Here is a 13,113-nt window from a genome sequence, read left to right on the forward strand (position 1 = left end):
TTTTCTATCACACAGCTAGAGATAGCAGCTCATGTACATAGGCAAACATACACGGAACTTGATTCCTGGCCTTAAACAACACCACCACCAAATTCAGTAGTGCTAGGGACCACATAAGGATGTAGACCTTTGTATTTGAAAACAGAGCAAGAAGATGCCCAAGAATCTTCCTTCGTTCCTTCCTTAACTGAGCTCTTATTCACAACCTGCAGTAAATCCCAACATCGTCAGGGGACGAAAAACAACTGAACCGATGACACAATATTCACAAATCTCTGCATCATCTGCTGCCCATCTCACCTTTGACAAGTGCATTTGTAAATCTTAACCTCTGACAAATTGTTCTGCTGTGTTTGGAAAGCGAGAGAGCAGGTGATCTGAATAAGTAGCTGGGAGCCTGAGCTTATCCCAGATTCTCTGATGAGGGAGTCAATGACTCTTGGGCTCTGATATTTAGACTTCTTCCTGTTAAAATGTACTTATCACTGCTTTCCAATGTAATAGCATTTCATGCAATCATTAGTATACTCAAAACTGAACTTCGCTTGCATCACATTTTTGAATCTTCTGGCCATAACACTGACAAGCTTTGCTTTCATATTTAAGAAAACACTATCGAAATACACTCAGCTGCATGGGACAACTCTCTGTTTATAAAGTTAGGAACACACACAGGGCTTTGCAGAATCAGAGCCCCAGTAAGGAAGAGCTGAGCACATTTGCCAACTTTTCCAGCTGAAGAGAAAAACAATTACTGTCCTTTTTACAGGGTATGCTCTGCTGCAAGTCCACACAAAAATACGTATTAGGCATTGAAAAAGTATGTCAGACACAGTTTACAAGAATATCTGTAACAAGCTTGAAAAATAAAGTCAGGAAACTATCCAAGCAGGGTAACTGAAGAGAACAGAGAATATAGCAAAAAAAAAAAAAAAAAAAAAAAAAAAGGATTAAAATAATAATAATAATATCAGGGGATGTTCCGTAGTGCAAAGCAGTAACGCCCCAGATCTACCAGGGTTTTATTTATAAGAAAGCCCTAGAACTTTTTCTGACATTGCAATAGTAGAAACCAGAACAGTTCAGAAGTACTGAAGCTCACGTTAGCCACAGCAATGTGCAATTCTCTGTTTGGCATCACGTGCTAGAACTGTAAGCTACCAAACACCAAATTCTATAAAAAAACAACTACATGCAAGCATCAGGGCTGACTTGGTGACAAGACTCATCCTTACCCAGACCCCTGCTCTTTAGAGCTACAGCGATTACCATCTAGCTACAGTGTTTTAAGTCAGTGGCTTTCCTACTGCCAAGGTGTCTTGCAAGCTTTAAGCACATGACCCCCCAAGGCTGCTTCCTTTGCTTGGAAAAGAAGAGTGGCTCCTTGTTTTACTGTTGTTTATACAGACATAGTAATTAAAAAATGCACTGTAATGCATTCAATAATAGCCTTATTGTTCCTGTGAACTGAGCTGCTCTGCTTGAACATGATATCACAACTACAGCTAAATAACCATCTGCATTTATACTTCTCACTTTTCTGCTGGTCAAGTTTGGACTCAACACTCAGTTCGGGCTTCTTTACCATGGATATTTCCAGCTCATCTCAGAGCAAAAACCCTCCTGTTATATCAGCAGCTTATTTAATGTTTATACGGAGCACGCTCTCCGATGCCTAGGCAAACACTGCACCAACACTGAATTCAGGTTCTAGAATTACGCACGAGGATAACCTCTATTAGGGAAAAAAAAATCACAAGACTTTTTCCCCCACGTTGCTCGGTGACATGACAGCAAGCGCCGATGCCATTCCACAGGTGTGCTTAGCGCGAGGCTGTTTACACTAAACACAACTCAAGGGCATCAGCAGGACTGGCTGACAGCGAGCTAAAGCGGCGGTCACTAGAAACCAGTAATTATTATTTTTAATGTTCGGCGCCTTAATGACAAGCAGCAAGGAGGAAATACGGCAACCCTGGAGGAGCAGGACTACAGGCTAGGCACCACGTCGAGCACAATCCTGCTTAGCCTCAGGCAATGCGGGGTCTCGACCAAAAGCCTTTGGGCACTAGGCAGGCCCATAGAGCTCAGTGAAACCCCCTCTCCTCCTCGCTCTGCAAAGCGAGGGGCTGCTGAGCGCTGGCATGAGCACGCCAGGGTCTTGCCTACCTGCTTGAGGAGGAACTTGTCCTCAGCGTTGATCTTGAGGGAGACGGCCAGGTGGATGGCAGAGAGCACCACGCCGCTGATGACCGCGGCCCTCATCCGCACCGGCAGCAGCGTGTAGATGCTGTAGATAAAGAAGACGGTCCACCAGATGCCCTCGGAGGCGCTCCGGGGCGATACCAGCAGCACCCCCACCACTTGCACTGCCAGGATCACCAGGATGACCGAGTAGCACGCCAGCCACATGTGGTCCTGGTGGAACTCGTTGCGGTTGCACACCATGCACAGCACCACCATGAGCAGGATGGCCAGGGAGAGCACCACGACGTAGGACACCTCGTAGCGGCCGTGCACAGCGTGGAATATCAGCATGACCACGCAGACCAGCACCAACACGGCCATCAGCATGGTGAGGCTGCTCTGGTTGAGTCGGAAGAAGTAGCGCTGGTAGAGACGCTCCAGTTTCTCCGACTGGAACTTCTTGGACCTGAAGATCTGCAGCAGGCTGCTGCAACAGCTGCCCATGGAGAAGGCCGCCTCGGAGTCCCCCTCGTCGCCGTCCTCCTCCTCCAGCTCCTCGATCTTGGCCTTGATGCGTCTCTCCTCCAGGCCCAGCTCCACAGAGCGGGGCCGCACCTCCCCCTGCTCCCCCAGCTGCCGGGGGCTGGCATCGTTGGGGGCAGCGGGGGAATCTCCGCCAGGCGCGTGGCGGGACCGATGACGCCGGCTTTCGTCACCGCGCTCCTGCCAGGCGGACTTGGACCCGAAGCTCATCAGCATCCTGCAGCCGCTCTCCCCACGGCTCCGGCTCGCCTGGGGCTCGTAGTCTTCCTCACTCCTCCACCTGCTCGCCATGCGGGAGGCCTTCTTGCCCGACGAGCGGCTGGGGGGCGGCGGGTAGGAGTAGCCATTGGCCCGCGCCTCCGCTTCACCCCAGGCCGAGCGGTGCTGCTCGGCACCCGCCCAGGGCGCGGGGCCGCCGAAGCCCGGGGGGCTCACGCTGTTGGACCGGGACATGCCCAGCGCCAAGGGGCAGCGGGGCCAGGGGACGAGGTCGCGGGGCTGGACAGGGAGGAGGCACAAGTCCAGTGCAGGGTGGGGGGAGAAATTTGGAGGGGAGCGCTCTCTCAGTACGGGACTCCAAAAGAAGAGGGTAGGGGAGGGGGGAGCAAAAATTAAAAAGTAAAAATAGAAAAATTAATAACAGCAACAGCCCAGGAACGCCCCCGGCACAGCCCGGGTGTCCCCCGAGCCCCGGCGGGGCCCTCAGGGCCGCGGCGCCATCGCCGCCCCGCGCTGCTCCGACACCCCCGAGCGAGCGCGGCGGCGCCGGGGGCGGCCAGGGCCGCGCCGCCTCCTCAGAGCCGCTCGCGGCGCTGCGCGGGCCGCGGGGGCAGCGGCGCCGAGCCGGGCCGGGCCGCGCCGCGGCGGCTGCGGGCGCGGCGGGGCAGCCGCATCGCAGCGGGGCCCGGGCACGGGGCGGGCGGCGGCGGCGCGGGGCGGGCGGCGGGGCGGGCGCCGCGGCGGCTCAGGCGCGCAGGGCCGCGGCAGACCGCGGCGGCGGGAGCATCCCCGGCCGGAGGGACGGCAGCAGCGGAGGAGCCCGGGCCGGGCTGCGCCGCGGCGGCCCGGCCTCGCCTCGGCGGCACGGTAGGAGCGGCGGCAGCAGCGCTGCTCATGCACGCGGCGGCCGTCGCCGCTCGCGCTGCTCGGAATGGGGGGAAAAAACAAGAAAATACCAAAAACAAGGGGGATGCAAAAGCAGCGGGGGCGGGGCGGGTCTCCCCCCAGCCCACCCGCGTGCTGCCGGCGCGCGGTGCGGGGCAGTGCGCGGCGGCCCCGCGCGCGCCTCTCGCAGCGACAAGCGACCGCAGCGGCAGCGAGCGGGCCGGCCCCGCGCCGCTTTGTACTCCCCATTCAACCGGGCGCCGGCGCGCCGGCCCCCGCCCCGCCCCCCGCCGGCGCCCATTGGCGCCCCCGCGCCAACGCGCCTCGCCATTGGGCGCCACCGGCGAACGGGCCCGCCAATGAGCGCGCCGCAGGGGCGGGCGGGGTCTGGGCCGCGGCGCGGCCGTTAACTCCTTCGTGTGGGGTGCCCGGGCGACCGTTAACGCCCTCGTGTGAGGCGCGTGGGCGACCGTTAACGCCGTGGGATGCGCCCCGGCCTCGCGCTGTGGCCGTTAGCGCCTCCTTAGCGCGCTCGCCTCAGCCCGGCGCCTCGAGCACCTGCGGGTAGCGCTGCTTAGGTTACCCCCTCTCCGAAACATCCCATGCTGACACCGCGCCCGCGAGGTAGCTGCTGAAGTGTCCCAGGCATAACGGGAGGTAAGTGAGGTATGTCAAATGCTCTGCGTCATCCTCGAGGCTACGGATTTGCGTTTGGTAGCAACTGCCCGGGCAGCAGGGGCAATAAGTCGCCGCCCACTCAAGGCGACAGAAACGGAAGCTTTAAGAACAGCGCGCACCAGTGATTGAAAGCCAGAGAAGGGTAAGCCCCAAAAGAACCTCTCCCAAGCCCAGGTACTTAGTACTGGCGCTACTACTAATGTGGCAATGAAGGCTGAATAATTTATGAATATAGGCTGCCATGGAAGAATTCTGTCACTGTACTGTATATTGAAACCTATTTTTTCAACCACCTAAAATACAGCTCAAGTTTTCGTCTGATAGCGTCATGACACAGTCTTACTCGAGGGTGTTTTCTGTAATCGTTAGCCAGCCTAGTTTTGGGGCATGCAAAGGGTATCAAGGCATTTATCAACACATTTCAAACCCCATGCATTGCTCTCAGATGATCCACTGCAGCTGGCTTTTTCTAGTCATTCTACAGATGTCAGGCAATTAATATTTTACAATGTTTTGAAGGTGTCACATGTGTTAAGAGTAATAATATTTATTGCTTGATGCTCTGCATCATGTTCTATGAAAAATAAATTGCCAAATCAGATAGTTTTTTAGCTTGATTAGCTGAAATTGGTAATTCTCTAGATATTTGTCCAAACTTAAAATCCCTGCTCACAAGTAGCCTTTAGTAATATTATTGTTGAATCTGTGATTATCTAGAGACATAGATGAGGTAAGATTTGTAGAGAGGAGAAAAAAAAAAAAAGGTAACTTTCCAAACACCAGCCCAGTACCTTTCATATGTCCTTTCCACTTGCTGCTAACTCCATGGATTATCACAAACTAGGTGATCTGCTTTTCAGTAAGGGTTTGTCACATGACATGCTGGACTTTCAGCAGCTGCCGCCATACACCTAAGGTCTTTAACTTACCACACATAGTTAAAGACCTCCACTAAAAAGCACATCCAACTCTTCTAGTGATATTTACATGGCATTTTCTTGCCAGATGCTAAATCTTACGATTGCTCAACATCACCCTCAACAATTCCCTTTCTGCTATATGCTTTTATATATATATAATATATATATATATTTACATGTAATTACTACCATCTTTTAGACATTTATCTTTATTCATGGATTATTGTACAACATGTCACTATGTAAAATTTCACTGTGCCAGAGAATTATTTTGTTGGTTTTGTTATTGTTGTTGTTGTTTAATCTCTTTCGTTTATGCATTTTAGCTGCAAAGTACCTGATTCTAACATTAAAGCCAGTGAAAAAACTCTTAATACTTGCTAGAAATTGGGAAATTTTATTTTGCATAAAGTTCCATTTTGGTGCTCTTCTCACAAAACTAGCAGATAAAGATCTCAATTTTCTCCAAAAATATGCAGCTGTAACAATGAACAGAGAAAGATGATGCCCATCAGATGATTTAAAACTAATTCTGTATAATAGAAAATGGTTAAGTAGGTATGGATCCGGCACCTGCCAGACTCCGCAGCTAGTCCTACTGCTTTTAGTTCTGGGTATCAACAACAGATTGCTCAGGTTATGGGGCAAAGCATTTTATGGGTCATATATTCCCCTGGTGGGACCAAGTTTGGGATTACTTAATATTTGCCTCAGTGCAAGGCAGGGTGCCATCACACAGTTACAGAACTTTCTCCAGAAAGTTTAGTACACAGGTAACAGCAGCTGATTGTTTCAATTCTGGAATATCACTCATACTTCTTTTCATTATGCCATCTTATTTGTCACATGAAGAGTTTTGCTTATTTTTAATGTTACAATAATTTATACCCTAGCTGAATATAACAAAGTTGTTTTTAAAAAATTCCTTAGTTTTCAAAGTTAGATACTCATAAGTAAAGACCATAAAAAAGTCTATGATTTGTGAAAATTTGGATATTAAAAAGGAAAAGCAATAAATTTGCAATTTAGACACGGAACTGCATGTTCAGCTCAATAGAAAAGGTTATGCAAGAAAGCAGAACAACTTAGCTCAACTGATATAAACTCATTTTTAAAAGTCCAATATTTGTTATAAAAACATTCAGACAATTAGTAAATTCCTTACTAATACAGGAGTGATTTATGGGTAATAATTACCTTTTCCTTTGGTAGCTCAGGCCAGCCAGTTTATGGAGAATGTCAGTAAAAGTGAGAAGCACCCATGCCTTAGTCCCAATTGGCTATTAACCAGCTACGACCTTTGTCAATACAAGTATTCTCTGTATTTGCTAATCTTTAAAATGGAAATATTTACTTGCCCTGTTTTAGAGATCAACAAACATAAACATCACAAGACAATGTATTGCCAAAATAGAGACCTTACTGCTCTTATCTAGAAGGCTAATGTCCTACCTTCCACCCTCGCCCAGCCTTTCCAAATTCTATTTACTCAATTATTCAAGCTACTCTGCTTTGTATGGAAAAAAGGTCCACTGGATTCCTCCGACAATAATTTAATCAATACTAGATTAAAATAGAAACTTGAAATAATTTATTTTGTCTGGGATCCTTCTCCCTCAGACAAGTGTTTCTCCTTGTATTTTAAGCAAGGATGTTAAAGAATGTATTTAAATGGAAGGAAGCATGTGGGAGACTGAGAGAAGAAGGACAGAAAAACAGAATTACAGAGTCAAGTTAATTGTTCAAGATCCTCCAGGGCAGCTGTGAAGAAACCAGCACGTACAGTCACAGAGCCAAGTGAAGTCCAGATTTAAAGTTCTTAAACACAAAACAGTTCACACAAACTACAAATTCTGTTGTTGTCACAAATCAGTATTATAACAATTTCCCTGTATTACTTAGCAGTAGGTGCAGTAGCTGCAAACATTAATATTCAGCCTTTGCATTATTTACCTAAAATAGGGAAGAACATCTAGCTACTGGCCTCAAAATAGGTGCCACACATTTCACTTTTCATAATCTTTAGCACTGTCAGAGTCACACAAATATTAAATACAGATCTCTAAAATATCTATGCTCCATCAATTAGGAAAGTCATTGCACAACAGATTCGTGGTCCTTTCACTGACTGTCTTTGCATAAGCCAAGACAGCCCTTTAAGCTCAGGACTAGTAAGAGAATCTAACCTGAAAGCCTGAAATACCAAAACTGAACAAGCTGCTATCATGTTCTCAGCCTTTTTTTCCCTCAGTCTTGAGGATGCACAAGAAACAGACCCCAAGGTAAGTAGAATATTGTGAAAACATAGCAACAGAGTCATAAGAAAATAAAATACAGCCTGACTCCTAACTGACTGCTGTGGTTTGAAGGCTACACAGAAACCTGGAAAGCTAACTTGCTTATTCAATCAGACTTCATCATAGCAGTGTCCGCAGCACTTCTCTGCAAATTTAGAACTAAAACTATCTGCATGTCTGTGCTGTTTAGGTCAACCTAGAGCTAGAGGCACATGTGCAATACTGAAGGACTACATCATGAATTGCATCTTAATGTAAATCAAGTGGGTCCTTTGCAGGGATTTAATATGTCTGACATCAAGAAAAAATACAGCTGAAGATTTCGGTTCTTTACAAAGAGTGCATATGCAACACTTTGTTAACTGTACCACATACATATACTTAATTTTCAGCCTCATGTTAGTCTTGCTAGTTCAACTATAGATAGCATCAAAGCAGTGATAGAGTGGACTTCTGTAGCTTGTATTAAGTTCAGAAACTTCATGCTTTTTGGCATACAAGCTAGGCAGCTTTTAGTTAGTTTATCAAGTACTTGTATATAAGCTGTAGTGTCTTAAAGTCCAATTAAAAATTACTTACAAAATATCTATAGCAGAAGCACAAATGATGCACTAATAAGTTTAGTCACAAATGTCTAAAATGGGAGTGTGTGACAAGCCTCACCGTTACAGCGCTAAGCACACCAGCAGCACACTGCCTTCCAGTACTGGAAAGCCTAGCCTCAGTACCCTTGAAATCAGGGTCAACGGTCAGGTGTTTTTGTCCATTAAACTTACCAGTTGCTTCAAACCATAGTTTTATGCACCAGAAGAAATAGCCTGATATTGTAACACAACTATTAAATTTAACACTTCCTCATTTCAAATGGAGGTGGGGGGAAAAAAGTGCATGGAAGAATTACTCTGAGCTCCTACTGAAACCTACTTTCAATTGTTTCCATCTTACTATCTATGTTCCCTATCCGTGACATGAGATGAGCACGTTGCGGATGCTCTAGAGCTAAGCACAGACTAAACTGGCAGTTTGACTTCAATCCTTCTCTAGGATGCAGCTAGTTCTATTCAGTAACTGTAGCCTCATTCAGTAAGAGGTAAACGGCCCAGAAAGAAACAATTGCCTATCCCATTTTCATCAGGTAACCAGACTTCGACTAAAAATATACGAAGACAGAAAAGTTATTCAGAATCACACAACTGCAATGGTCATAAAACAATATGTTTTTATTCTTAAAAAATAATGTAATAGACTAACAATGTTGTTATGCAAATAAGTATCAATGTTAAAAGCAGAATTGAGAACACATAAATAATCTAATTTCAACCTCTGTAATATGTAGTGGTTTTACATCTTTTCACAAAAATCTCGTTTCTTGAACATCCAGCAAACTATGACCCACTCCGCAGCCTTGTGGCATCAAGAACGCACAGCACTGGCTGTTAAATGCTCACATATGCCTGACTTTTGGATACATCAGTATAGCTAGTACAGATTTTTGCATATTCTTGGTTGCTTTTGAAGAGTAATTCAGCTAGCTCTGGGTTGCAGAGTCTACTTCTGGTTCAGATTGACAATATCAAGTGTCAGTTTCCAGTCCTTAGTAAGTAAACTCAACCAGCAATGTCTTATTTTCTCTCTCAGCCCTTTTTTATTGCTGAGGCAAGGAAGTGTTCTTGCCGCTTCCATCAGTGAACAGTTGCAGTGCTTTGTTTTTCAATTAGTTTTATTAGTGGCCACTCTTGCTGTGTGGCCAGGCAGTCCTAGCAAGCACATATAGCAATAAGGAGCAGCATACTCCAATCATAAAATTAGGACAGCATGAGCAATCAACAGTGCTGTCCTCTCAAACTTAACTGCCCATTTGCTATATATGTGCCAGCATCCTGTCCTCTGTATTGTATAATGAAGTGTTTGTTCTACTAGAATGAGTCAGCAAAAAATGCCTTCACATGCTATGAAAAACAATAAGTAAATAGCTTCTACAAACGCATTTGCAGAAGATGAAACTGGTTCCAATTACTTTTATTCAGCTGAACATTCATTTGAAGTGTGAACATTTCTCCAACTCAACTCCATTGCTGCATAAAGCAATATACTAAAGTTAATTGCAGTAGTGTATGTAGTAAGAGGAAGGAAAAAAATAGAACACATTAAGTTGTACTGAAAGGATGAATAGGAAAATGTTTTTACTCAGTCCAGTATTTTCATAAAAGTAGTTTATACACAAGACTTAAGCCATTGCATCCAGTTTCCCACAATCACAAACATACAATGAACACTTAGTACAGGGCCTCAGGTTTGTCAAAAAATGTCAGCAATTACATGTAATGCTGTTATTCTGCTCTTTTTGCACTACATGATACCAAAGGAAGAAAGGAGAAGATTCTGAGAGTTTTATTGACTGTCAAATGTTTTTGGAAAGGTCAGCGTTACCTCTATCCTCCAGTCTCTCCCTTTCTTCTATCTCATCTTTGTACCAGGAATGTGATTTATCAGAGCAGCCCAGCACTCAGTATACTTGTCTTCGCCCATTAAGAGCTATGATTTACCTTAAGAAACTTTTAACAAAAATAAATAAATTACAAAGCAACCTTATGTTAGGCTGATTAGAAAGCTCGCTACTTCCTCTCTTCTCCCCACAGTGAAGTGGTTTGTAGGCATGCTAGATACAGAAGAAAAAAGGCTAACCTTTAAACAGACATTAACCTAAAACAGTTTTAAAGGAACCTAAAATGCTACTTTTTATATTAATTCTGTGTTCTTTAGATTATTGCTCACTGTTTTTGGAGCAGGTCTAACCTATTGTAATGCCTTGGAGGTTCAGTTTAGATTACACAGCAATCATGATTCTGCAAGTGTCCAAGTTAGAAAATGGCAGCGTTTTTAAATGTAGGCTTGATATAAATGATATTTCTCTATGGTGACTATAATGCTTTAAGCAGTGCCTAAATGATAGCTACATATGGTTGCAGAAGACTGTGCTGAGACACTCTGAAGCAGTGAAGTTATAACAGGGTATTACATTACCTATTATATATTACATATGAACATTACATGCTATGAAGGTATAACAAGGTATCCAGGAATAACAGGAGAATATGCAGTTCAGTATTTACACACAATTCTACCGAAAAAGCCTCTATGAACACTTCCAGTAATGTATTTCCCAATAATGCCATTCTTATGTAGGTACCAGTTAATGTAAAATTTCTATGTACAATCTGGTCAGAATTCATTCATTCATTCCATCTACAGAAAGCCAGTTTATTGTGACACCTTAGAAGCTGAGCCTCAGTAATCATTGCCAGAAAGTTTTTTTAAACATTCTGAATTATGCTTTTATAGATCTGTAGATCTACCTTAAATAGTAGAACAAAATAAGATGCAAAATTGACAGAAACATTTATTTCCCTCATACTAGCACATTATCAATGTAATCACATCAAAAACAAAAGCCCCTCTGAAAATATTAAGGCCAAGTTAAGTTGTGAACACATCAAAAGGACTTCAGTGACTAAAAGATCTTTCACATCTTTGGGGGAGTTATTAATCTGATAATTTGTGATCAGCAAGATCAAAAGTTTTTAATTTTCCATCAATATTTTTTAATTTTGACTACTATTTAGCCTTCAGAAATGATTACAGAAACTTTATAATTCTCTCTTGCTGCAGTACTAAGAACATTATGACAATTGTGGAAGCTTGTTTGTTCAGGAGATGGGCAAGCAGAGTATAAAAGCCCCAAGATACCGAGTGGAAGGTTCAGGCTGTTGGGTAGCTTGAATCATCAGTGATCCTAACTCTCCAGAAATGCTCCATCTCCATCCAGGCAAATCAAGCTGAGTCACACACAGATTCAAACCTTTTTATTTTATACTCACTATACCAGCAGAGATCCTTCCAAGTCTTATGTCAGGAACTGCCAACACTTTAAGATGAGGCTTAAATACTGCTGTGAAACGTATTTGCCTAGGAACACAGAATCCTTACCCTTCTCAGACTTTTGCATTTTACCGTTGGTAATTAAAACTGCTTTCACAGATGTTTCTCAAATGCAAAGAGGAAACAGAAATAACAAGTAATAGTTATTCTAAGGCACAAATGGAGCTCAGCACCAGTCCTCACAGCACAGCATCTCAAAGAGATTTTTAATTACACAGTAGTGCTAAGCCACAGCTATCATGCGTAGGACATGTGCTAATGCTAGGCATGACAACATTATTTCATCCCTTCTGCAGTCAAACAAAAAAATCACTGTAGTTGTGCAATCTTATGACAAGCATATGCCTAGAATAATAGCACTCACTCTGAAACTGCTACTCAATTCCTATTAGGCAACTGTAACTTGTTATTTCTGAGAATTGATGGAACCTAGACACAGTATTTAAATCTCTCAGGAAGTGTTAAAAATACTAAGAACATTGCTGTGGCAGCAGACATATTTACTAAATGAATTCTTAAGTATTCTATTGCTTTAGTTAAGCATTCCCCTACATTTGTAATACCCAAAAACTGTTCTTGTAGAAAACCATCACCTCACAGAGTATAGACAACAACAGAACAAAAAGCTAGCAGTCTATTTGGGGTCATTCAGGAAGTTTCAAAAGGAGTTTGAATTTTACCAGTTAACGTGCTATGAACACATCTTTCAAATGTGGAAAAGCAGAACCTTAGTAGCAATTTAAGTTAACCTTGTATTTCATTTGAGTTCAAGAAGTGATCTATGCCAGAAATCTTGTAAACGGCAAAATAAATGTTATACAGAGATGAAGAAAAAAAATCAGCCCTAATTCACATTTCCATCGTATCTGCCTTTTTTATTTTTTTTCTCCTACTCTTCTCTCCTTAAACAGCAGAAATACAACCCGTTTCATTCAGAATTATTTTATTTGGATTACAGCAATTAGTATCACTGGTCAGTAGTCCAAATCCAGGCAGAGAGCACAGAATCAATTTCACAAGGCAACAATACAGACTAGTATTTTAGCATACAAACCATTTCACCGCATTATCAAGTAGAAATGTCTTCCAAACATGCATAAAAATTCTATGCTTAATCTTTCAGAGCTCCAGGTAATACCAGATACCTAAATATACAAAAAATACATTTAACTTATAATAATCTTAGTGAATCAGACTTATAAAATTACAATTGTATTCTTCACAACATAGAAAAAAATACAAAAATGACTGTATATAGTTTCCACCCAAATTTCACTGACAAATATACATCAAAACATATGATTTGATGTATATTCATGAAAATTTTGCATCTGAAAGATAGGTTTTAAAATGACACTGCAGATTGGTCCACACAAACGCCAACCTTTCTACTGATAAGTAAGAAAACTTTGATAGAAACATCACATTGTGAAAAATTACAATTT

The 13,113-nt window shown here is 43.6% G+C and overlaps 1 protein-coding gene across 1 annotated transcript in view; it reads right to left on the bottom strand.

Annotated features, from left to right (window-relative positions):
* ADCY5 (adenylate cyclase 5) overlaps positions 1-3,272 on the bottom strand; it is a 203,288-nt gene extending 200,016 nt beyond the window's left edge. Inside the window, exon 1 of the mRNA XM_010221202.2 lies at positions 2,170-3,272. Within this exon, the coding sequence (XP_010219504.2) occupies positions 2,170-3,183 (1,014 nt within the window). The 5' untranslated portion in view covers positions 3,184-3,272. The remainder of the gene's footprint in view (positions 1-2,169) is intronic.
* Between the last annotated feature and the right edge of the window lie 9,841 nt (positions 3,273-13,113).

This window comes from Tinamus guttatus, unplaced genomic scaffold, assembly GCF_059628265.1.
Source record: "Tinamus guttatus ecotype Peru unplaced genomic scaffold, ASM5962826v1 Tinamus_guttatus_pri_ptg000060l, whole genome shotgun sequence".
Taxonomy (NCBI): Eukaryota; Metazoa; Chordata; class Aves; order Tinamiformes; family Tinamidae; genus Tinamus; species Tinamus guttatus.